At 43.4% G+C, this 26,670-nt stretch overlaps 1 protein-coding gene across 2 annotated transcripts in view; it reads left to right on the top strand.

Annotated features, from left to right (window-relative positions):
• Positions 1-192: 192 nt before the first annotated feature.
• Positions 193-26,670, top strand: part of MDM4 (MDM4 regulator of p53) — a 34,029-nt gene continuing 7,551 nt past the window's right edge. Inside the window, exons 1-10 of one of the 2 annotated variants that reach the window (XM_084611019.1) lie at positions 193-331; positions 8,256-8,362; positions 12,867-12,941; positions 16,144-16,277; positions 18,689-18,738; positions 22,143-22,210; positions 22,993-23,089; positions 24,533-24,693; positions 25,338-25,475; positions 26,048-26,128. In XM_084611019.1, the coding sequence (XP_084467145.1) occupies positions 8,288-8,362; positions 12,867-12,941; positions 16,144-16,277; positions 18,689-18,738; positions 22,143-22,210; positions 22,993-23,089; positions 24,533-24,693; positions 25,338-25,475; positions 26,048-26,128 (879 nt within the window). In that variant the 5' untranslated portion in view covers positions 193-331; positions 8,256-8,287. Of the gene's footprint in view, positions 332-8,255; positions 8,363-12,866; positions 12,942-16,143; positions 16,278-18,688; positions 18,739-22,142; positions 22,211-22,989; positions 23,090-24,532; positions 24,694-25,337; positions 25,476-26,047; positions 26,129-26,670 lie in introns of both variants that reach the window. The other variant, XM_084611018.1, reaches the window with a different exon arrangement.

Raw genomic sequence — 26,670 nt, 5'->3', positions numbered from 1 at the left:
CTGCCCCAGTGCCCTTGCCCCCTCACGGTCCTCCAGCAGGGCTGGGACACTCCCTCTCCCCCCGCCCCCTCCATCTCTATGGTAGCCGCCTCGCTAGCCGAGCTTCCCCGACGCCTCCTTTCTAGGCCTGGCTTCCGGTGCTCTCTATGGTCTCAGTCCATCCAGGAGGACTCTCCCCACGCAGTCCCTGCGGAAGTGGCCGCGCCGCCATGTTGGCTGGGAGGGGAAGTGGAGGCCTGGACCCCCACTAAGATGGAGGAGAGGAGCCAAGTGGGGGCCTAGGGCCCCCTCAGGCCGAAGGGCGAGCTGGGGCCCATGGAGCAGCGCTAGGGTGAGCCCGGGGACCTGCCTGGAGGGGCGGGGAGGCCCTGAGGCCTGGGCCCTGCCCCCAGCCTGCTTGCTGGCTTGGGGGTCAGAGGGCATAGCCTGGGGCGGGGGGCCGAAGGGGTCAGGGCAGCAGGGGGATGTGGAGGCAGCAGGGCAGGGGGCAGCAGGCAGCAGCGTGCGGGGGCAGGCGGGGACATCCGCCTGCGGGGCAGGCCCTGCTGCGGGGATAGGTGCAGGCAGGGGATGCAGGTTGTGGGCAAGGCCAGGGCAGTGGCAGTGGGAGTGGGAGGCAGTGTAGGGGCTGGATTACCTGTCTGGCTGTCAAGACACCTTGCAGAGGGCACTGGCGGGAGCAGAGCCTCGCACAGCTGCTGCTACTGAAAAGTTTTAAAGTTGTGGGCTTTCGCTTTGATGTATTTCTGCTCCACATTGTATGTGTGTTGGGTGGGTGGGTGTGTGTACGTCCGTCCATTCATGTAAAAGAAAAATCTCCCCTCTGGCCGGACTCATCCTTGTTCCGAGAGCGAGCACATTCATGTTTGGGCTGCCGTGGTTTCGCGTTAGACAGCTGTGGGTGGCACAGTGCTGCTGTTCGACGTTTGTGATGATCCACTCAGTGCGACTTCGTAAAAATAGAGCCCGGGCCAGGAGAGCTGCAGTTGTGCCATTCAGAAATTAGTGTGTGTTTCTGAACACTTTTAAAATATTTATACGGTTAGATTCCTTTTCCAGCAATCAGTTTTAGGGAGCTCTGACAGTTGCCTGACGATGCATGGTTTGCTGTTAGCTGATGTTTGCTATACCTGGTCCATCAATAAAAGGAGCACTTGGCAAGTGTTTCTGTGGTTACCGTTTTCTCTTTTTTTCCCTTTTTTCTCCTAAGTTGTCACATGCCTAACAGTTACCTAAAGCATGACTTGGTACCTTTGACAGCCTTTGGAGGAACTGCTGATAGGAGCATGTTACTGCCAGATTAGGAGGGAAAATTAAGGCGGGGGCGCGCGCAGATTTGTACGTCATCGGATGCGCCGTAATTTTGACGTTGGATACTGGCACGCCTGCCCAGAAATGAACGCTGGCAAAAGCCCATCTGTAGTTTAGGAACTAGCCACTCTGCTAAGTGCAACTTAAAAACAAGGAAGCATTTTAGGAAGGGATTAGTAAGGATTTAAAAAATGAGACCGAAAAGCATGCAGTTTCGTAACTATCTTGTAAAGTGTGTGTGTCCGTTTTTAAAGTGTGCTTTTTTGGGCTTCCTGGAGTGTTGTCTATATCTTCCAAAATGATCAACAGAAACAGTTACTGCCAACCTGGTGCCGAGTTTTTGAAAACATGTTATGCTCATCGGGCTTATTTAAAAGCTATATTAAAATGAGCTGTATTGCAAGTGTCTGGTTAATTGTGACTTGGGTTGATGAAGCAGCTCTAAATACATCAGATTGAGTTTAATGGAAGAAAAATGTGAAGTTCAGATCTTTTTCGGAAAGGGAGTTGGGGCAGATAGGAGAGGGAAGTAGGGAGTGTGATGTTAAATGAGGATGAGATCTAGACAGATCTGAAGTCCTTTTTGTATCTGTGAGAGTGAAGTGTTGTTACTATATTGTGTAGATTTTAGGCTAATTTTGTTTGTGCTAGCATTCATTAGTGTTTCAATGTTGTATTACTGGCTGTGCAGCCCCAAGGTCACTGGGTGGCAGGTCAGGACTACTTATCTCTTGAGAACCCTGTGGATTAGGGTTCAAGACCTTTGGTCCCTGATGCCCACCTTGTCTCACTAATATGCTGCCTATAGTGAGTCAAGTTCACTTGTATATTGATAAGCATTTAAACTGCCCATTTGGTGTAGCAGTTGTAGAAATGCTAATGCAGAGATGGTTCCGCTGGCATTTTAGCCTCTTTAGTCTTAGACCTGGTTGGAGCAGGGTTAGACGGTGACTGTCCTGCAATAGAGCTGCCCCGACTGAAGCTGCATGGGTGGAAGTTGAACTGGGGGAATTCTTAGTAAAAATTTCTGGTCTAGACAGCGTGAGTGACCATGTTTTGGAAGTGTGTGTGTGGAGTTAGACTGGCAGACAGATATATAGCAGAGCCTGGTCATAATGAAAGCTGGTATTTCTAGAAGTGGAACAAAGGTATCTATTTGTAGTATGTAAACTTCTGCTCTAATACGCCTGTATCTGCTTACAGTCAAGTTCTCCATGACTTCAGTTTATGGGGATTCCCTTTCCTATGTCACTGCTGCTGGAACATATGTGGTTCTCAGCCTCAGTTGCTTTTTCAGTGTCTATTAAATGACTAGTAGAATGCATCTGGCACAGCACTGGTTACATCAGTTACAAAGCTATACCTGTTAAGATATGTGACGTGTGATACAAATTTAATCACTTTAATATGCACACCTGATAAAAGAGAGACCTATTTTTAAAATCTAGATTTTCTACTCATTTTAAATTTCTGTTTGGAAATCTCAGTGATTATTGAAACATTTTGTATAAGAGATACTATACAAAACAGATCTCCAAATGCTTTAGAGTTATACTGTTATGGTCATAAATAATATGACCTCCTGAGGTCCCTTCCAACCCTGATATTCTATGAATCGCAAAAGGAGAGAAATTAAGAGCCATAGGGCAAGGAAGAAGTGATTTTGGGGACATGTTCCTCTGAGCATCTTTTGAAAGATACTAGAAAAATAACCCCAGAGCAAATAGAAATGTTAATGTCAGGCACAGAAAACCACCTCTATTTTGTAGCTGCAAAAACCCTCAGCTAAAACGTGACTTGTAAAAGTGAAAGAAATGGGGATAATCTTAGCATGCCTTGTTTTCCATCCCCCAAAATGGAGGAAGCATGATGTAGTGTTTAAAGCACAGGACTGTAAGTCAGAGAGACCACTAGTCTGTTCCTGCTTGCTCTGCCACTGACTAGCTGTGTGACCTCTGTCAAGTCAAGTCAGTGGGTCAACATCAATTTAAAAATCACTGTTCACTTGGATGAGAGTGTGGGGGGAAACTATTTACTGTTGTTGCAAGTATGAAGGTTGTGTGGTCTAGTGCAGTGTTTCTCAACTCTTTGATACCAGGGACTGGCTTGCTGCCTTCCTAAACTGGTCAGGGAGATCTCAGGGGCTGGGTCTGGTCCACCAACCGGTTGTTGAGAAATACTGTCTAGTGGACAGAGCACTGAGCAGGGAGTCAGGACACCTGGGTTCTACTCCCAGCTTGGCCACTTATCTGCCTTATGCTGACAGTGAGCAAGTCACTTCCCCTCTGTGTCTCTTTCCTCCCAACCTTGTCCCTTTGTCTGTTTAGATTGAAAATAGTTCAGGCAGGGACTGTCTTTTTTTTTTTTTGTCTGTACAGCACCTGGCACAATGGGGTTCTGCTCTCAGTTGGGGCTTTTAGAAGCTACTATAAATACGAATAATAACTTCAAAACCATGATCTTGCAACGGCTTCCTGCGAGTGAACCCCTTGCCTATGCAAAAGTTCCACTGACTTCATATATATGTACTTTGTATATATGAAGTTGGGTGTCAAAAGTTATTTTACAGGCTGTAATCAGGGTGTTCTAGGGACGATAGGGACAAGCAAAAATATAGCCTAAATGAGAAACCCATCACCAATTCATATTAAGGTACAGTAATAAATATGATCAATTTCTTCAGCGTATAGATGCCTTTGGTTTAGGACAGAGAAAAAAGCAGATCTTTGCTGATACTACTTGCATAAATTTAGTCCCTACAGGTCCCTGCTTGTCTTGTAGAAGAAGGTGTTCCGAGAATACAGTGGTGGGTGGGTTATACAATCAAAGATTATGGTACCATCTATTTTTTTTTCCCTTTGACTGTCTGAATCCAAATCAGTTTACTAGGATTTCTGTTGTTCATCAAGTAGTGTAGAGACTCAAAGGACTTACAGAAAGTAATCACTCACAGCCCTGTCCTTTCAAAGGGGAAAAAAAAGCCCATTAGGATAGGATTACTGCAAACATGTTTGTCTACAGTAGATTTCTAGATGTATCACCAGTGACAAATACTGTGTCGGTGGTGGTTGATTTAGGAAGATTTGCAGAGCCATTTGCCAGTGCTTCAGTTTTTATTTTTTTTAATTGGAATAATCAACTTGAAAATAAATCTAGATTTCCCTCCTCCCCCCCCAAACCGGTTTTGCAATAAAAGAATGTTGCATCATTTTTTGCGAATCTTAATTATTAATTATCAGAGGCGTAGCCGTGTTAGTCTGCATCCACAAAAACAATGACAGGTTTCAGAGTAGCAGCTGTGTTAGTCTGTATTCGCAAAAAGAAAAGGAGTACTAGTGGCACCTTAGAGATTAACCAATTTATTTGAGCATAAGCTTTCGTGAGCTACAGCTCACTTCATTGGATGCATTCAGTGGAAAATAGAGTGAGGAGATTTATATACACACAGAACATATACACACAGAACATGAAAAATGGGTGTTACCCCTCAGACAGAGAGAAACACCTACAAGATCTCTATCAAGCATTCTTACAACTACAGTACCCACCTGCTGAAGTGAAGAAACAAATTGACAGAGCCAGAAGAGTACCCAGAAGTCACCTACTACAGGACAGGCCCAACAAAGATAATAACAGAACGCCACTAGCCATCACCTTCAGCCCCCAACTAAAACTTCTCCAACGCATCATCAAGGATCTACAACCTATCCTGAAGGACGATCCATCACTCTCACAAATCTTGGGAGACAGGCCAGTCCTTGCCTACAGACAGCCCCCCAACCTGAAGCAAATACTCACCAGCAACCGCACACCACACAACAGAGCCACTAACCCAAGAACCTATCCTTGCAACAAAGCCCGTTGCCAACTGTGTCCACATATCTATTCAGGGGATACCATCATAGGGCCTAATCACATCAGCCACACTATCAGAGGCTTGTTCACCTGCACATCTACCAATATGATATATGCCATCATGTGCCAGCAATGCCCCTCTGCCATGTACATTGGTCAGACTGTACAGTCTCTGCATAAAAGAATAAATGGACACAAATCAGATGTCAAGGATTATAACATTCATAAACCAGTCGGAGAACACTTTAGTCTCTCTGGTCACTCGATTACAGACCTAAAGGTCGCAATATTACAACAAAAAACTTCAAAAACAGACTCCAACGAGAGACTGCTGAATTGGAATTAATTTGCAAACTGGATACAATTAACTTAGGCTTGAATAGAGACTGGGAGTGGATGTGTCATTACACAAAGTAAAATTATTTCCCCATGTTTATTCTTCCCCCCCCCCACTGTTCCTCAGACATTCCTGTTAACTGCTGGAAATGGCCCACCTTGATTATCACTACAAAAGGTTCCCCTGCCCTTGCTCTCCTGCTGGTAATAGCTCATCTTAAGTGATCACTCTCCTTACAGTGTGTATGATAACACCCATTTTTTCATGTTCTGTGTGTATATAAATCTCACTGTATTTTCCATTGAATGCATCCGATGAAGTGAGCTGTAGCTCATGAAAGCTTATGCTCAAATAAATCGGTTAGTCTCTAAGGTGCCACTAGTACTCCTTTTCTAAAAACAATGAATCCAGTGGCACCTTAAAGACTAATAGATTTATTTATATCCAAATAAATCTGTTAGTCTTTAACGTGCCACCGGACTCCTTGTTGTTTTAATTATTGTTGTCTATCAAAGATTAGCTTTGTTTGGTTCTTTATTGGCAGTCCTTCATGTGTCTTGATAAACTCAAAATTCCTACCATGTGGCAGATATATCATGACTTTAAAAGACTTCTGCAAACGAAGCCCTGACTCCTTAAAGGAGATTTTTTTTTTAAATGGCAGATCTGAATTTACCTTACAGTACTTTAAAAAAAATTAAATCAAATAAGTCTTAAATGCAGTGTCACTGCCTGTGTTACGGTAAGTAATATATTACATAACTTTTTTGCAATAAAATCTGTCTCTTCACGGTTCTTGGAGGAATGTCATAAATCTTCGTCAAAGCAAAGAATAAAAAGCATGCAACTCTAAATGAGAGTAGGACAGCAAAAATTAATTTAAAGTCACATAGGTTATACAAAATGAAAGACCATATTGTTGCATAACTTTATATCAGTGCTGTACCACTTGAAGCCCTTGAGGGTACATTGTGGCTGGGTAGAGTAGAAAAGCTTACCCTCTCTCCTCCAAATGCCTGTAATCTGGTACCATATTCTGCAGTCATCTTACAAAGATGTGTGTACAAGAGCAGATAAAGCAGGGTTTTTAGTGTGTATTAGTACCTTACAGCAAAAGTCTCACCTGCACAGCTAAAATCTATTACTAGAGCCCTGCACGCATACAAATTTTCTGTCTGCATCTGATCCTCAATTTGGCAAAAATGACCCTCTGATATCCGCAAATTGGCAGGGCTTTAGATATAAAATTTGAATCTGCATCCATTCACAATCCGCAAAAATGGTCCGTGCCTATCTGCATCCACGGATATCTGGGGATTTGCAGGGCTCTATCTATTATGTTGGTAGGGTGGAGTGACAAGTGTTTGGTTTTGTGGACGGCACAGGTTTTAAAATGGTGTTCCTGAATCGGATTCATCAAAATATTATCGGATGGCAAGACATTAAATTTCGAGAGTTTAGGCGTCTTTGCACTTGCAGATAGATGCCTTTCAACCATGGTACTCAGCAACTGGATGTGAACACTTAAGCACTGACCTAGCATTGTCTACAGGGTTGTGGATTTTTCACACCACTGAACTGGGTCAAGTTAACTTTTTAGTGTAGACCAGGCCAAAGGGTATGTGCCTCCACTGCAGAGTGAGGCTGTGTCTATATGTACAGTCTTGTGAAGACGCTCTATGCCCATTGGTGTTGAAAAAACAAACACAAAAAAAACACCTCTGCGAGCGGCATAAGCTATGTCAGCAGGAGAAGCATTGAGTATGGACTAGGACTCAGGAGACCAGGTGTGTCTGTGACCTTGGACAGTTGCTTCTTGCTGGTGTCTCCTTCTGTAAAGGATAATAATCCTAACTGTGCCTAAACAGATGGGCTGTCAGAGAGTCTAACTTCATAGCTCCATACATGTCTGAAGGCACCAAAAAAGGGAACAGTCTTCCCATCCCAGGTTTCTTTAGCATCTGTGCAATATAGAACTTGTTTAGAACTTGGGTGTCGTTTGGAGTGAGGGGGATGGGGGCTCCAATGATCTTTGGGGCTCTTTGTTAAGTTGATCCCATCAATTTGAAGGGTGGGCGTTTAATCACTAGCATTTAGTTCTTCCACCCACTGTGTACCTGCCCTTGCTGACTCATGAAGCTGCTATTGTCTGTAAGGCTTTCCAGTGGGGTAAAACTGTGACTGAGCTGTTACTGTCCATTCTGACTCATTAAGAACTTGCCTCAACATGTCACAGAAGACTCTGTGTCTTTGAACAGGCAGGTCACAACAGAAAGAAGAACTGTCTGGGATCTGCAGATGAGCGTGGGAATATTTTATCCTAGCATTCGTCTCCCAGTGAGCAAGATTTTTCTAGAGCATCGTGAAGGTGGGGGGAGGGGTGGGAGTGTCACCAGTGCAGATCAGCCTGAGATGGTTAGTGAACAGAAATTGTAAATTTCATAAAAGCAAATTGAAGACATTTTTCTTGGTTGCTGAAGGATTTCTGCCCCACCTGCTCTGAGAAGGCTGCCTGTTCAGCAGCTAGGTTTAACTTACCTAGGAGAGAATTGGTTTTGGATCGCTCAGGTTATTGGCAAACTATAAAACAATTGCATGGGCGGATGCAGTAACTTTAGATTTTTTATGCTACATTTTAGGATGTACATGCGGGGAAGATGGATTTCCTAAAGCTTCTAAGAAACGGAAGTGGTTAAACTCAGGACCTGCTGCTTCTGACTTGCTACTAAACATAACCTTGTTGTTGTTTTAGTTTATACTGTAGACAGCTATTTCACTGCCAAAATGACATCTTCGACCTCTGAACAGTATCCAGCATCTGAGAATGCCTGCAGAATCGCACTTGGACAAGCTAATCAGGTAATCTCCCCTTCCCACTCTACCCTCCCCCGTCACACACTCTTGGCTTTCCTCTCTCCTTGTTAAAAATAAGGCCAGTGAAGCCATACTAGAGCAGCTTTGACTTCGAGGCATGTGGCCTCTCGTACAGGTTGGAATGAATAGTCTTCCATCTTGTCAGTGGTTTGTGAACATTAACTAGCAGTGCTGCTGGTATGGATGATAAATCGGTAACATTGGACTGACATTTGAAACAGTGGGGGAAAAGTGAGGTGGGTTAAACTGGCCACACAGGAAAGTGCATAATGTTTGTATTTCCAGGCTTCATACCTTATTTAGGCTATGTCTACATTAGCAAGCTTACAGTGGCACAACTGTACCAGTGCAGCTATGCTGCTGTAAGATCTCTTGTGTAGCCGCTCAATGTCCACAGGAGAGAGCTCTCCCGTCAACATAATTAATCCACCCTCAACGAGTGGCGGTAGCTATGTCGGCAGGAGCTTCTCCTGCCGACATAGCACCGTGTGCACTAGTGTTTATGCCGGCACAATGTCCCTAACCTCTGTTTGCCAGAAGCTGGGAATGAGCGACGGGGGGATGGATCATTTGATAGTTACCTGTTCTGTTCATTCCCTCTGCGGCACCTGGCACTGGCCACTGTCAGAAGACAGGATACTGGGCTGGATGGACCTTTGGCCTGACCCAGTAGGGTCGTTCTTATAATTTATGTTGCTCAGGGGAGTGGGCTGTTCGTACCTCTGAGCAACATAAGTGGTAGTGTAGACCTAGCCTTACACGGGACCACACAGAGTTCCTTTTTAAAAACTCTGGACTACATGGAACTGTTTAAATTATGCAGTTCCTCAGAATATGAAAAGACACTCATCCGTGTGACCTAGTTTATAAAGCCAATAACATCTCTCTCTCTCTTGGAGCTACCTTGAGTGAACACTGAACATGTGCTGTTCCCCATACCAATCTTTTCCCAGGGCATTGGTGGAATGAGTGCCAATATGTCATAGCCTTACTGCTTTAGGAAAGCTATCCAAAGCCAGCGTGGCCATTCTTTAGCATTGAGTGTGGGAATCTGGAAAACTGGCACTGCATCAACATGTTGGCTGCCAGTCAGAGAAAAATCTGCAGTGTGAGTTATGGCGAGAAAAATGCAGTCTACAAACCATGATGAGTGGGTTCTCCAAGACAGAAATGTTTCATTGGTAAGAGCATGTGTCTGGCTGGGGGTGGGGAGTGTAAAATTAAAAGGCTCTGAAGGGACTCAAACTCCCCTATTTACTTAATTTATAAATGGTAAAATCCATCTGAGTCCCATGCAGAATTGATTAACATCCTTCTTTATTCAGCTCATTCTACTGAAAAAATTGTAAATAAATAAGCAGACTTTGATGTTAGTACAGAAATATTGGCTGCCTACACCCATTATCTTGGGGAATATGGAATGAACGAACATTCTCGTCTCCAATTTGGCTTCATTGTGGTAGCTAAGGTGCTATTTTAAATATTCAAATTAATTTAGGCAATTTTTTTTAAACACAGAAAGGGGAGGGTGAGGAGATAGTTATTTAAAATGAAGAAAAATCCATGCCAGTGGTCTTTAGCTTGGAGAAGTAAAACTGTCTTGTACTTGCATTAATTGTGCTCATAAGAATATTGTATATATACTGGCACACGCTTTTACTTTCATTGAGCTTAATTTGTTATGTCCTAGCAAAATGGCTGGTGTTGGAAAGAAGAATTGTGGCATGAGTTTGGACATTCCTTGCTCCGTTTGATTTGGTCTTAAAAGATGAAAGGTTTTTTTAAGAGTGAATTTAGCAATGATAAGGATGTGGGAGTAGATAGCTCAGATTAGTTTAAGGCGAAGATAAATACATTCTTAGAATTTGAAAACAGTGTGCACAATAGGATGAATTCCTGCCTGAGTATTGTCTGGCAGCTGAGTTCTTGACCAATTAGTTGGTGACAGATAATAAAGCTCCTCTTACCTCAGGCAGGAGCTTGGTGGTTCCAACTCTCCCTGGAGGCTAGGGTGTAGAATTTTGAGTTGTCCTCTTCCCCCTCCTTTCAGGAACCGAGGGCTTTTTGCAATTGCATGTATATAGGGAGAGATCTGAGCTATCTAGACACAGCTGAGCCCACCTTTGCTGGAGAGAAGATATAAAGGGCCAGGTTTCAGAGTAGCAGCCATGTTAGTCTGTATTAGCAAAAAGAAAAGGCGTACTTGTGGCACCTTAGAGACTAACCAATTTATTTGAGCATAAGCTTTCGTGAGCTACAGCTCACTTCATCGGATGCATGAAGTGAGCTGTAGCTCACGAAAGCTTAGGCTCAAATAAATTGGTTAGTCTCTAAGGTGCCACAGGTACACCTTTTCTTTTTATAAAGGGCCAGTTACAGCAGGAAAGAGGTTCAGAGGCGTGCTTCAATAGAACAAGCCTCTGATAAGTGTTCTGAGAACAGTAAAGAGTGTTGTGTACAAAAACCCTTCCCACCACACGGCCAGCGGAAGCATCTCGCTGCTTGTATTCTAACCAGTGAATGATCTCTTACCCATCCGTAATGTGGAATAGAGCATGTGTGTACAGTGTGTACGGAGAGCTCATACCTACTTCTATATGCTTATGGAATAGCAAGATGCCACTAATGAATGGACTGGACTGGATCATTGGTTCTCTTAATCCATAAATCCTGTTTTCTTTCAAAAATAACATTAGCCTGACAGAATCATTGCTTCCAGTGATTTATTTGAGCAGAAATAATTAGAAATAATTAGGCCAGGCTAGAAAAAGCTGTTCCCTGCCACTGCTTTTCAGAACTTTTGTTTTTCCAGCCTTATGGAGCAATTTCAGAAGTGGCAGGTGAAATTGTCCACAGTCTTCTAAAGACTTCACTCGTAGTTGCTGTAGCATTATTGTAGCCCTAATTGGGTTTTGTTAACGCTGAAATGAGAAGGGGACAGGGAGAAGAAAGCTCTGACAGACAGAGCTAAAATTGTGAAAGCTGCAGCTTACATGCTGAAGGCCAGGTTCTGAGTGCAAATACGTTGCCACTGTCTCCCTGAACACACAGATGATGTTTTCTTTGGAGATGCAGCAATATGTAGTGTTTATCCAACATCAGGATTTTGTCCTAAAGTTAATCAATGTATGTTCAGAAAAATGCCACTGCTTTTGCATATATCCCTCCCAAAACACGCCATCCCCTCTGGCCTGCTGGTATTAAGTCCTGAAGGATGCAAGAGGCAAATGGGGGAAAGGTTTAATGTAGCAATATTGATTGTATTTTTAAAACACCGTAACATTCAGCTACTAATTTGAGCAATCAGGCTGGGGCACCTCGATGGTTTTGTGGAGAACGATACTGGTCTATGCCGTGGCATATCTCCCTAGGATGTTACTCTTTCAGGATTTGTGCGGATGGACTTGAGTAGGGCAGTTGGGGACTGATAACTATTTAAAACTTGCCACTGCTTTTTTCTGTAACATTCGTACTACATTAGCTGTCTCGTCTGCTATTGAGATTTGCTCAGGTGTATAGTGTGGAAGTAACCAAAGGGAAACTACCATGAAGTTGCTTCATGTTCACACTTCTTGTGTGAGTGTGTGCCCATGACCAGAGAGCCCCACTACAAGACCTATTAATACAAAATTCATAACTCTGGTGAGAGATTGGGTGGAAGTTTGGGGTCCATGGGGAGTGCAGGATCAGTCCTTTAATGCTACTTAAAATAAACTTTTATATGCTGCATCCTCTTCTTGTAATTTTTTTCTCTATTCACAAGTTTTTAATAGCCAAACATCACCTATGGGCTGTGCAGAAGGGACCTATTCTGTTCTTCCTATTCAGTGCGCCAGATTTAAACCCGGTCTAATTGAAGTTAGTGGTGTGGCCATTGCATTATCCCTCACATGTCTAGCTAGTCAGCCTCTAGGATTCCCCTCACCTATGGACTAATTATCCAGTCCTTGGTCGCATAACCAATCCCATGCAAGTTAATGGCACAGTGCAGATGACTAAGGTCTGCTGGATTGGGCCTCCTACTTTGCTGGCTGTGCTCATCTTGTATTAGGATCAATATGGTAGAGAAGTTTCACTGACTGACTTTTAATTCTGACTAGTGAAGCATACTACTATTACAGATCCTGATCCTGCAATAAGCTCTGCTTGGGTCGGCCCATATTTATTTCAGCAGGGCTCTGAACAGACACAAGGGTCCATCTGCACAAAGCTCATTGTCCCAGACAGGATTGTCTTCTCTTCAAGCATATCTCAAATGCAGGTCATGAGTCCTTGGGAGGGTACCTCAAAGACTAGCGATGTCCCCCTTGGCCAACAACTCACTCTAGAACCACTTGTCTGGACTTGCTATAATGATTGTATGACCGTCTTGCCATGAGGTGTACCCCCAGCATTTATTAGCTACATAACAGATGTCCATGGACACAGTTCTTCTCAGAAGCTCACCACATTATGTAGCCAATCCAAAACTGTGTGTTCTGTATCTTAGGTACAACCGAAACTGCCACTCCTGAAGATTCTGCAAGCAGCAGGTGCACAAGGTGAAACCTTCACATTGAAGGAGGTGAGTCCAGGACTCTACTTCGATGGTTAAACCAAGAAAGGAGCTGTAATAATGGCCAGTTAACAGATGATTAATGTGCCACCTTGTGAATTTTATATCCAGGACCTTGAAGATGGAAAATTATTTTATTATGAATTACTTGTGTTAAGATAGTGCCTAGGGGCCCCAATCATGGACCAGGGCCCCATTGTTCTAGATACTGTATAAACACAATCTCTATTAGCAAAAAGAAAAGGAGTACTTGTGGCACCTTAGAGATTAACAAATTTATTTGAGTCTCTAAGGTGCCACAAATACTCCTTTCCTTTTGCAAATACAGACTAAAACAGCTGCTACTCTGAAATCTCTATTAGGTTAGAGATAACCCTGAGGCTATGTATAAAATACACTAGTAGCTAAAATGCACTGGATTAGGAATTGGGAGAGCTGGGTTTTCTTAGTAGTTCTGCCACAGATTTGTGTTGTGGTCAGGATCTCCTCACTGAGTCCTCATTCCTGCAAGCTGATTGGTGGGAGTGTAGCCTCACTGAAGTCAGTGGGGCTTCACTGGGACCCGTTCACGTAAATCATCTTGCAGGATTGGGACCATAGGGCCTGGAAATCAGTGGGCACAGAATCGGGTCCTTGAACTCCTGTGCCTTAGTGCCTCTATCTGTAAAATAGGGCTACTTTATTATATGGGGATATGGAGACTTTTGTGAGCATAATGGCTCAGATCCTCAAAAGTATTTAGGCTCCTAATTCCTATTGAAATGAATGGGAGTTAGGTGCCTTAATACCTTTGTGCTTCTGGGTCAAAGTGCTTTGAGATCCTCTAATGGAATCCCTATAAGAGTGCAAAATATGAATTTAAATTATTATATATCTTGAGAATCCAGAAACAGCATTAGGAGAGATGTAATGGATAGCTGCACTCTTGTGAGATTGTCAGAAATGCTTTGCAATTGTTTTATCATCATTCATTGCTTGAAAGTTCTTAAATTGTACTTCAGTTGATATTTTCTCTTAAGTTTCTTTTGAAAGGTCTTGTCAGCTAAACCTAAGACACGCTGTGAATTCATTTAAGATTAAAATGCAAAATGTATACAAGATTTAAAAAATGACACTGTCTGTGATTTACAGGGGTATCCTGTCAGCAAAGAATTAAATGCGGCCGTTTTTCATTATGAATGTGTCACATACTCCCGCAGAGCTGTGTGACTTATTTTAAACTCTTATGCATTTAAACAACTTATTTAGAGTCTAAATTTTTTTGCAAAAACAAGTTGAATGCTTTGAATGGGGGGGGAGGGGTGTTTCAATATTAAATGCAGCCAGCTTCAGTACACAGTAGTCAGTCCTTTTGAGTGAATAGAAGTACTGTTAGCAAGTTCTTCGGTTGCATTTATCTTTGTTCAGGTGAGCCCTCTTTTGCTTCTAGTCAGGTGTCTAGTCCTGCTTGTGTTATGCATAAACAATTAGCTGTTTACCTCTTGGAGTCTGATGTGAGTTCACCTAAATATCCTCTTTGTCACCAGTTCTGTGGCCTTAGTCCTCAAGGGACATTTTCTATAGCAGAGAAATCATTTTCTCCCCACACTTCTGTGTGGTTCTAATGCAAAGCACCTTGCATCTGTGATCTTTGCTCTCTACCTGTGCCAAGCAAGTGGTCTTCTCCCACTTAACTTCAGCCTTCCTTCATGTTGTCACCATATTTTCTTGCCCTCCCACTTTGGAGAGAGGACAGTTGAAGACACACTTTGGTGGTTACAGAGAAGTACCAACTCTGTAGCATGGGTCTGCTGCATTGCCACTAGAGAACAATCTTAGGGTCCTTCTGAATAGCTGTTGTTACCGTGTAGGATGTTGGCTGAGCCTTTGACCCAGCCAGCTGGGTTCCATTTGGCTGAGAAGGAGCCTTTGCATAGATTATAAATAACTTCAACCTTGTCATGGTCCCTGCTGTAATCTGAGACTGCAAAGAGGTTTCTGTTTTGTTTGCTGACACTTTAAGTGGCTGGGATTAATGAAGGCAAGGCAGTAGGTAAAATCTTTCCATTTAATTCAATACTGAAGTTGGAGTTCTTGTAATTTGGCCAAGACTACACTTCCCTTTTTTGATGGATCACATGGGACCTAGTGCTTTGATTAAATGCCAGAGCCAAATAAACTGTACTTGAAGTTACCGGAATATTGGTTTTTATCTAGTGCAGAAAACAGCATCTCATTTTGGGAAACTCTGTGGCACCATCTCATTAGAGATTTTGATGGTGCAGAGGGAAAATGGGGAATAGAATGTGATCTTTACTTGTGTTTTATAGATTGTATTTCCTGAAACATTCAGAAGGGCCTCTCCTCAGTAGAACTTGCCAAGAGACTGTGGCCAAACTTTTTTTTAAAAAAAACCTGCTTGGATCATGAACCTGGCTCAGATAATAACCAAAGTATACCCTGATACATAGAACAAGTGTAGCCTAGTGGTTTACTGGGATTTGGGAAACCTGGATTGAAGTCCTGTCTCTACCACTGACTCACTGTCTGTGTCACATTGTCGCATTGTCACATCACCTCTCTGTGCCTCGGTTTCCTCATTTGTAGAAGTGTCAGTATCTCCAGTGCTTGAGATGTATGGATGGAAAGCTCTGTAGAAGGGTGACGTCTGTCCTAGATAAAGAGGTGGTTCTTCACTGGCACCGTGTCACGTCAGCTAAAGGAAGTGTAAAGTGGGAGAAGGAAATGGAACACAAAGCCCTGGAGTCCTTGCTGGTTTAGGGAGTGAGCCGGTACGACATTGTACACCCACTGTGGAAAAGAGACTGAGAGGCTTTCCCCATCGGACCGTCTGAACTGGAACCATAAACCCACTGAACATTAAATCCCACCAAATGAGGGTAGACCCATCCCCACCATCATATCCACTCACTATACTCGGCATACAGAACATAGCTGTTGTGTGGATAACTTACCCCATATCTCAATGTCTGTACTCTGACCGGTTAAACTTTTACCCCCAGTCGGGGAGATTGCAAATTATTATGTAATCCTTGCTCCACCAGCTCCTAAATCGAATTTTACACCCCTTGATAATCTGTACCTTATCCCCTGACAACCAGAAACTTCTGTGCTTGAACTCTGTACCATTTCTTATTTCAACATTGTCTTAATAAAATTATTAAATCTGTTCAACTGCAGATGTAACTAATACTATCTTACATACCCACAGGTCATGCATTATCTGGGACAGTATATAATGGTGAGGCAGCTATATGATAAGCGGCAGCAGCACATGGTGTATTGTGGAGGGGATCAGCTGGGAGAATTGCTGGGACTGGAGAGCTTCTCTGTGAAAGATCCAAGGTAGGAAGAGATGCAGCTTTGCAATGTGCTCACTGTGGGGGATGGTTCACCGTAATTACGTATTGCTGAGGCAGGGGACCCAGCTACAACATTGTTCCTTTCTGTGATGTAGATAGGACCTCGATGGTCCACCAGCGTATTGTTAGTGCTCTTGAGTGTCATTTGGCATGCCTGAATTTGATTGTAAGGAACAATTCTGCACTGTCTGGGTGGTGGACTAGTTGGTGTAACAGGTCTTTCTGGCTCTAACTTCTGTAATTCCCAGTCCCTTGTTTCTCAGTTCAGCAGGGGCTTGGATTGCTGTGGAGGCGATATCTTCCGCTTCTCTGGATGTAGGGGAGAGGGCTCAAGTTTCATGGTCACAATCTCAGGATTTTACTGAAGGGAAACTTTACTTTGCCGTGCTTGTTAGTTTGCAGAGATATTTGTGTGTTTTGTCAAAGGCTTTGCCTGTTCTTTGCCAACCCAGCATCTCTGACCTTTTGAAGGCCTAATGCTAAACTTGTGGCATGAATTCATTTCTGTGACGGGATCCCCGGGGTGCAACCCCACACCTAGCTAGATTGGATGAATGCTCGCAGAGCCTCTCCTGAATCAAACAGAGAAGGGCACGAGCCAAATCCCCCAGCTCCCAGCCTTGTACCTCAGGAATATACTGTCTTGCACTGCTCAAGACGAACTGTGCAAATTTAATTGGTTCACCACTTCATCCATGGAAAGTGGATATATACCAGCCTTTGTAAATCTGAGCAGATTTACCAAATACTTTAGGCAAACTTACTGGTAAAGATAAACAGTAACACAAGTTTATTTACTACAAAAGAGATACGTTATAAGTGATAGGCAAAACATCAGAGTTAGTTACCAAAATATAAGCATGCAGTCTAAACTCTCAACCCTGTTAGACTGGGCAACATCTAGATTAAGCAGTTTTTCTCACCCCACTGGATATTGCAGTTCATAGTATGCAGGTTTCACCCTTGAAACCTGGGCCAATCTCCTCTGTTAGCATCTTCAGTCTTCTCAGTGTCCTTGTTGCTAGTTGCAGCATAGGTGGGAGGGAGGAGAAAAGGTGACGCATGTGGCCACTATGTTCTGTTTTATACCTTAGGGTATGTCTACACTTACATTTTATAGCGCTCTAATGTGCTGGCTCAGGGGTGTGAAAGATCACCCCCCTGAGTGCAGCAAGTTTGAGCGCTTTAAAGTGCCAGTGTAGACAGGCTGAGAGCACTGGGAGCTAATCTCCTCGTGAAAGTGGATTACCAGGAGCACTGGGAGAGCTCTCTCCCAGCGCTTGCACGCAACCACAATCGCACTTCAAATCGCTGCCGTGGGAGCGTTCCCGCAGTAGCACTTTGAAGTTTCCAGTGTAGACATACCCTAAGTCCATGTGCTTGGAGAACACAAGTCCAGGCATGTCTGGGGGCATTGCTGAGTCACCAGGCGAGGTTGAGCAATTGGCCTGGTGTCGCCTTGTGCAAATGAGTCATTGCATTGTAGCTCCCTTGCTGGACAATGGCTGTTGATGGTTGTTCGAAACCCGCCCGGGGGTTGGTTACTTTTCCTTGCTGTTGTCTCTGGGGAGCTGCTGATTCCCCAATTTACAGCATGTTTTAGTGACACCATACAACACAATCTCATAACTTCATATGCACTAATGAAATACATATTGAGATGGGTTATGATCTGCTGAAAGTCATTGTTCTTTCTCCTGATACCTCAAATGGCATGCTTTTATATGCAGTATTACAATTTATATATCAATGAGGAATATGAGGATTACAGGGTACACCTGTGAGGTATAGAGTGTCTCAATTTCTGTGCTAGCAAAATGACTGATGTAAGACAGCAGACTACTACTGGGGTTGATAGATTACAACTGCTTAAGCGAGAACTCTTGAATTCAAAAGACCAATATCTTGATATGAAAACAAATGGCCAAGAAGAGGTTATCTTTCAGATAACTCCAACAGTCTCCTAAAGGGGAGAAGTGGCTAGGGGAGGGGAAAAGGCAGTGTGTTTTTTCACAGTGATTATATCAGATGATATATATTATATCAGATGAAGGGCTGCTGTATACCATGGGTGAATCTGGGCTCGTAATGTTTTCCCCACCTTGGGAGCTCTGCCAGAGGGGGGCACCTTTAAATTACGGTTCATAAGAGTTACCTTAGGAGAAGTTGTTTCAGTACTTCCCTTACCGTGCCTTCCCCTGGCCAGTATTGCTCATTTAGAGAGCTGCACTGGCTGCGAGCAAGGAGGTTCTTGCTGCTTTCTGCTGTTGCATAGTGGCTGGAATGGAGAGGATGTTAGGAGGCATGGGGCAACTGGGAGAACAATGTAGTGATGAGGAAAGGCTATCATATTTTTTGCTGTGGTTGCACTCACGAGTCCTCTTTTTCTTGCAGCCCAGTTTATGACATGCTGAAAAGGAACCTGACTTCTGTTACTATTACAGGTAGGTTTGTCCTAGTACAGCCAAGTGCATTCAGTACAATGTTAATGTAATTTGGGTAAGTAATGATATGTAGGAAAGAGAAATGTTCCTGGAGTGGAAAACTGCTTGTGGAGGCTTTGTGGGGACACACTCTGAGAATACATTCAAGTCACATGTGTGTCTGCAAACAGTTCACGTGGTTGAAAACCAATTAGCCCTTTGCCTGACTTGCCAGTGTATGGCTGGAGCTACACCTCAAAAAGTAGAAGACAGTTTACATCCAGAGGCACATCCTGGAAACTGACAGGGTTAAATGCTAGGTGTGAGTGAACTGGCTTGGCTAAAAATACCCCACTGAAACCTTTGCTCATCTCTCAACCTTTGCTAAGCTACAAAATGTTGAGTGATCTCCACCTGGCTCCTGACTATTGCTTGCGTCTATACATTGTGATCTTAGTTAGGACTACGCATAGAGGTGTTGGAAATCTGACATGATGACCTATTCCCTTAAATAATCCAGTCCAGTGTCAGAGGTCTGAATACCTGACTTACCCGCTCAACATCACAGTTACTCTGTCAGCTCATGGGGAAAGCTGTCAAATCCATCCACATAAAAAGAAATTCAGTCACAAGTTGAAACAAATGTTGTTGTTGTTAACCTAGTCCCTTGTGTTTGTTTTCCCCCATGTCACAATCTACCATTCAATTAGTACAGCTGTTAGCGTCTACTCAGTAGAGAATTCATACTGAAATAAAAGGAGTACTTGTGGCACCTTAGAGACTAACCAATTTATTTGAGCATAAGCTTTCGTGAGCTACAGCTCACTTCATCGGATGCATACTGTGGAAAGTGTAGAAGATCTTTTTAAATACACACAAAGCATGAAAAAATACCTCCTCCCACCCCACTCTCCTGCTGGTAATAGCTTATCTAAAGTGATCACTCTCCTTACCATGGTATTGTGTGTATTTAAAAAGATCTTCTACACTTTCCACAGTATGCATCCGATGAAGTGAGCTGTAGCTCACGAAAGCTTATGCTCAAATAAATTGGTTAGTCTCTAAGGTGCCACAAGTACTTCTTTTCTTTTTGCGAATACAGACTAACACAGCTGTTACTCTGAAACCTGTCATACTGAAATAGCAAGCATGTGAATCGTGAGCAAGGTGCATTGTTAGAATTGTGAGGTCACATGCCATACTTCCTAAGGCTCTAAGCAGTTTAATACCCATGACACAGTTTTCAGAGGGGCCTAGTCTATTTTTTGCACTAACAAGTAGTGGTGCATGCAAATTTAGAGGCCATTTCAGAAACTGTGGCCAAATGCTGTGTAGTTTTCCGCTTTTCAGACCTGGTTAGTGTGCATCAGTGCTTCTGGAGATCACCCATTCCTGTCTGTAATGGAGAACCTGCCTGAGCACTGTCTTGTCTAACCACCTACCTGTATCTGCAGAATAACTGTGTGAGTGCTACTTTCTATGGTGGTGATTCCCTGGCTTACTCACAAGCAGCATATGTGGAAAGTAAAGAACCCTAGGGAAACATTTTCTCCTGCTAGCAACCTCCCCTCTGCTAGAGGTGTGTATGTGCGCGTTTGTGTGGGTGAGCTTGCATTTGTTCATTCCAGTCATGGTGTAACTATTTTTAAACTTGCCAAAGGAAATAATGTTCCTTAAGAGAGTAGGTCACCAAGTTATACCAGTGTGTGTGTGTGTGTGTGTGTGTGTGTGTGTGTGAGGGGGGGGAACAAAACGAAACAAGCTTGGCAGACAGATCCCTTATTTTGTACACCCAGTCGTGAATTCACAAGTGTCTAGGAAGGATGCTTGTGGATTTATTTAATTTTTTCTTAGAACAGGGCAACTGGAAATAGGATTCCATTGCCTGTCATACTTCATAGTCTCTCATACTTCATGTTCGGGGACAGCAAACAATATTCACTGGCCAGATTTCTGCTTCTCAGTGCCTCACTCTGCAAATTATTGAGGCCACTTCTATAAAGTGCACTTATAGAAGGAAAAGTGACTGTGGGATAAGAACATATCTCCTTAATAACACCTAGCTGTCATGTAGTACTTTTCATCAGTAGATCTCCGTATTCAGCCTGAGTCATACAACATCTACTTTAGGCTATCTGCTTTCTTTAAATTTTACATTCAGTGTTTTTATTTATGTTGGCAGAGACATTTTCCAGTATGAAAGGTGTTTTTTCAACCATTGTAAGAATAGTGTGTTCTATATATAATATGTTCAGACAGAGTTAGACTTCATCATAAAGCCATTCTTCCTCTTCTAACACTGTGGAGCCAAAGCAAATATGGATGAGTGAGTTGAAGTCTCTTTTGCTTCAGGCAACATCAGCTAATCTCTCATTTCAGAATCTTTACTGCTGATGATGATGGAAGAGGCAGAAGAAAATGGCTGGATTTTCAGATTTGCTTTGTTGGGCATTAGAAAAATCAACCATGGGCTTGTAAATAGAGTATATTTGATAGGGACGTGAGTGGGAGAGAATATGGGATCCAGCAGTGTTGTTTTACAGTCACTTTTCTATCTGTAACTGCACTTCACTGTGTCTTCCTGTTTGTGTTGTGAAGTACAACAGGCATAGAAACCCAGTCCTGCTCTCCTAGAAGTCAGCGTTGCCATGGAATTAAAAGGGAGCGGGAGCGGTTCCTATGAGCCATTCTGCTCATTTAGTCTTTTCTAAAATACGGGTCTTCGGTTTAGTTACAATCATTTTTGTTAACCTGGTTGCTTTGGCTTTTAGCTTAGACTGTAAGGTTTTTGGGGGGCGGGGGAGTTTTGATTAACCTTTGGGGCCTGTGTATTTGTCTGCATTAAGTTGTATTGAGGACATGTACACTGACTGTGAAGACCGAGGGAGGAGTCTGCCAGGATGTGGACCTTCCCCTATTTGGTCTGGTTTCTTCTTTCTTCAAAATGACATCTCCCCACAGCTAGTCTCTGTGGCCAGTGACAGAGAGTGTATCCGTCAGGCATTTCCCTCGTGGCCTTGTTTTTCAGCAGGGAGCTGCTCTAGGCTCCATGCTGGAGTCACCACCTCTGCTGCTGCATTGAGCTTCCCTGCCTACAACCTGGCAGCTTGCAGAGGGAGGGCAGGCCATGTGCGGGGTGTTAGGATTCTTACCTGCAATGAGGTGTAAGGTCTCCCAGTGGCCACAGACACTTCCTACTCCCTAGTCCAGTGCCCTCATAATAAGAACAAAGAAATAAGCAGTCCCCCTGTAATAGCCATCTGGGAATTGGCCAGCTGCCTAAGCAACTAGAATCCTTTCTTCTGTAAAGTGCTACACACCTGTCTGCCAAGCCTGGCTCGTTGGTTGCTTGCTGAGGGCCCTCTGTGTTGTGAGAATGGTTATTACCAGGGAAGGTTTTTTCTTTTGTTTTACTTGCCATATAGATGCTGCACAGACTCTTGCTCTCGCAAAGGATCAGAGCGTCGATAATCCAAGCCAAGACCAGCTGAAGGTAAACCCACTGCCTGGTGGTTTCTTTTGTTGTACAGAGCGGCCCCTTCTCTGTACCTGTGCATGGTGGACTGCCAGAACTTTTTACTGCTTGACTGGTAGGTCTTCGCCTTCCTTAAAAGTTCTTGGGAGTCCACAGACCAGGGACAGAGTGACCCTTCTCTGTTCTCTTCATAACAGAGTTCCATTCTCTGGGCGCGTTTCTCTGGGATGTAACACTTCCTGTCCTCAGTCCCTCCGGCTTGCACTGTGTTTGGATTTTTTTTGTGAGTGTGTGTGTGTTGTTTTGTTTCTCCCATTCTTCAAACAACAGATTGAACTTCCTAAAAGCGTAAACTGGTTTTGCTCAGTGGGATCATTTTCGAAAGCTTCCAGGCAGAATCTGAAAACCTGGGAAAAATCTTTGTCTAGTCCTAACTTGTTTTGGGCATATACATGGGGAATAATACAGTTTGGTATGGGAAGTGCCTATGCAGTCTGGAGTGTGGGGGTGGTGGGGGATGAATATCACAATATTACTGCATTAAAGATGGCAACTTTTGGTTTCTTGCCAATCTTGAGATTTTTCCTGGGTTGAAAGTACTCCTCGTGTGCTGATAATAAATCCATAGCAGCCTTCTGGAAAGGTTAATACTGTGTGTTGTGCTCAAAAAACTTTTATTCTTCTATGGAACTCCTTGGTGTTGCACTGCAGCTGGTGACTCAGAGTGGAAGTGCTACATCCCCTTGTCCCTATAAGCTCTGATGGACTAATGGCTGTCTTTTCTGCCTTCCTTCAAGCAGACTAGCACAGGGAGAAGCTCTGACACTGAGGGAATAGAGGACAAAAGTGGTGCTCCTGCTTTGTCTACCTCACAGCTCAACTATGGAAACTACGAAGGTGAGTGCAGGTTGTTTCCACATTGAGGGGCAAGCACAAGCCCACCTACACATTTGTGAATACTGCACATGGTGCTCTGGATGGGAGAAGCCGATCAGAGTAGGATGCTGGGAGAGTAATAAAAATCCTATTGTGGAAAGTAATCTTCCAAAGTCATGATTTTATGTGCAAAGATTTAGAGAACCATAAATATCTGCCGTAGGTATTGCATAATGTACACGCTTTTTAGCCCGGATACTTGGCCTCATAAATAAACAAACACTTGGAGGAAATGGCAGGTTAACACCAAACAGGACATCTATCACTAAGCAACGCCACCAAAAATCTTAGAGGGGTATTTTAAATGCTGAAATTATATTTGTATCAATTTATCTTCCATGGGGACTTTGTCTTCTAATTAATTGGAATACAGACCGAGCTGTCTGCAGTCAGTACCCGCAACCCTATCAGAGAACTGAATAACAATAGTGTTAAGTCTTGCTGTATTTTTCATCCATCCTCATAACTAGAAAATTCCTCTCTTGAAATTTGTTTTAATGTCTCTTGGGGCTTTCTTGCTAGTTCAGTGGCATGCGTATTATGGGATATGGAGGGTTTGTTTCCTTTTTGCTCATTACTCCCAACTCCACCCTGATATCAAAGGGTCTGATGTTCAAAAACTGGCTCCTCTGTTCGCAGGCTCGATTATTAGTTAGTCCAAATGAGGATGGGTAGATATTTACCTGATTGCACGTAGAGGTGGTCCTTGTCTGTGCCTTCAAAACGGCAGGCCTGAATAAAGAGCTGGAGTGAAAGTTCTTTGGAAATGAGGCCCCCATGTGTTTGGGAACAAAGGTTGAATTCTGTGGGCTAAAGTGAGACAAGGAGTGAGAAGACTGACAGATTGCCTTCATTTTGAAGAGTTTCTGGCTGGGAGCCTTCTCATGGAATCAAGGAGCACTCATTGCTGGAAACTGGGGCCAAATCCAAACCTGGTGTGACCAGATCTAACTCATCAGTTTAAGTGTCAGTGTGCCCAGTTTATCGAAAGCTGAATTTGTCCCCAGTGTATTGTACGAGTTTTATTTGTGCACCAGGTTTCACAAGCATGTCCCTGTAGGGAGTGTCACTTCGAATCTGCAGTGTAGTGGTGGTGTTCAAGGGGATGGTCAAGGGAATCAACAGGGCTGTACTCCATGTCCGTGTGCACATATGCGCAACCTGTAAATAATGCACATGACTGCTCTGCTAAGCAACGTGAGCATCCAAAAGTACAGGAGGTGCAACATGCCAGTGTGATGCTGTAATAAATACAGCCAAGGGCTTGTTAACCTAGCTCAGGCAGAAAGGTATGGAATTAAAGATTCTGTAATACACAATGTATTAGACTTGGATGGTTCTGCTTTGCTGGTGCCACAAGCTGCATATGCCTGTCATGACCTAGATTCTACTTGGCTTTTGCAGACAAAGACTTAATAGAAAACCTCTCAAAAAGCAAGAAGCCCAAACTGGATCTGGTATTTGAGGAGTGGGATGTAGCTGGCCTTCCATGGTGGTTTTTAGGAAATCTGAGAAACAACTACAAGTCCAGAAGTAACGGGTCAACAGACATACAAACCAACCAGGTAAATGGATACTTTAAACAGCTAAAAATGCAGTGTATTCTCTTCCTATCCACTCTTGTGTGGGTCAAGTAAATATTCCTGTAGTCATTTTTTTCCCCACAGTTCAGAGTCTGTCCAAGACCTGCAACTTCTCCCTTCTATCTACCCAGTTAAAAGTCTTTTCATGAATGCAAGGTTTGCTTTGGTATGTCTGGACAAAATGTCCCCGCTCCCCAATGTTTTCTTCTCCATGCCAAAGTGTTGACTGTATTTCAGTGGTGCCGTGTGCATATATTCTGTGAAGGTCATTGGGATCCTTTGGGATAAAAGTCACTAATATATAATGAAGATATATGTAGCATGCTGGCTAGCCTGTGTCAACTGTTAACAAGGGGACTGAATTGTAGAGCTGGTCAGAAAATGGACACTTCTGAAAATGTGTCTCCATTTTTCAGCGTGTTCTACTGCATTGCTTGTCACCCCAAGAGTCACTGAGAGAGTTTGAGTGGGGAGAAGTCTGGTATAAAAGAAGAGGAGAGCATGCATTAGGGCTGCAGTTATGCCCCCTCTCTCCTGTTGAGAGCACTGGAGTTCCGTATACCCACACCTGTTGAATCACTAATATCCCAATACATGCATATTTTTCCCCATCTCCTTTCTACTAGGACATAGACACTGCCATTGTTTCAGATACTACTGATGACTTGTGGTTCCTCAATGAATCTGCGTCTGATCAATTCAATGTTGCTGTCAAAGTGGAGACGGTGGACTGTGAAGAAGTGGGGAAAGAGAGTGAGAAAAAGGTATCTCCTAGTGATACACAGTACGGCTGTGTTAGCTGATCTAATTTATGTTGCAAACCTTTGCCATTCATTTCTCTTCTCCTGTTCTGCTTCTGTATTGGGAACAGTCAGTCCAATGACCAGCCAACTTTGTAAGCCTTCCTTAGTAAAGGAACCCCCCTCAATAGTCTCTTGATGGGATGTCCATTAGAACCATTTTTCTCAGAAGCTATCAGCTGTTGGGAGTCCTACATCTCTGCTCGTTTTGACCCATTGAAGTCATTTTTGAAGGCACACAATCAGCTGAAAATCACACTTCTGAATTTTTTCTCTACCATTACTAGAGCCATTACTTTAAGATTCAGCACTGAAAAATATTTTTCTTGTGCTTTTTTGCGAAAACTTTGTGCACAGTCAGTTTAATGGTTTAGGCCTGATCCTGCAAACTTTGTCGATGATCAGCAGGACCGGTCACATGAGTAAAGTTACCCACATGCATGTTTGAAGGATGAAGAAAAATCCACAAATACATTTTTAGAAAAGTCATTAGTGAGTTTTGCATACAATTCTAATAACTTATTTACTCTTCCTAGTTGATTGAGGTTACGTGTACTGATGACCTCGAGGATTCTCAGTGCCTAAGTGACGACACAGATGTAGAAGCTGCCTCTGAGGTATTCATCTTTAGCTCAGCATCCCATGCTCTGAGTGTGCTGTGCCAGCTTGTCTGACTAAAATGTACACTATTTGTTGTGCTAGGAGAATGTTTACTATATCCCTTTCAAAAGCCATGATAAGTGCTCTGTAGCAAAAAAGTACATTCCCTTTGCTTGGTCACCTGTATGAAGTTTAGGGGTGTCTCTCAGTCCAGTTTGCTTTGAAAAGGTGTCGGTTTAAATACTGACACCAGGATTGGCACAAAATGGTCCCCTTGTTGGCAGCCTGAAGAGTAGTCAAGCATTGAATGGGCCATGGAGACGGAACACACCACTCACAACAGAACAGTCCCTTCGCATGCAGGTTTAGGCAGTGTTGCTGGGCAGTGTGGAAGAGTTTGCACCTGCCTGTGCTGTAGCTGTTCCCTGGCTAGATGATTCAGGGCTTTCTTCTGTGTTATGCTACGGCCTCTTTACGCAGCCAGAATTGTGTAAATGGGAATCGGGCCCTCAGTGTCTGGCGCTGTCAAGCCAGCACTAAATTAATTAGAATGAAAAAA

The sequence above is a fragment of the Lepidochelys olivacea genome (genome assembly GCF_965140295.1).
Source record: "Lepidochelys olivacea isolate rLepOli2 genome assembly, chromosome: 21".
Lineage (NCBI taxonomy): Eukaryota > Metazoa > Chordata > Testudines > Cheloniidae > Lepidochelys > Lepidochelys olivacea.
Note: the sequence above shows the minus strand (reverse complement) of the source record. Positions and strands in the feature narration are given on the sequence as shown.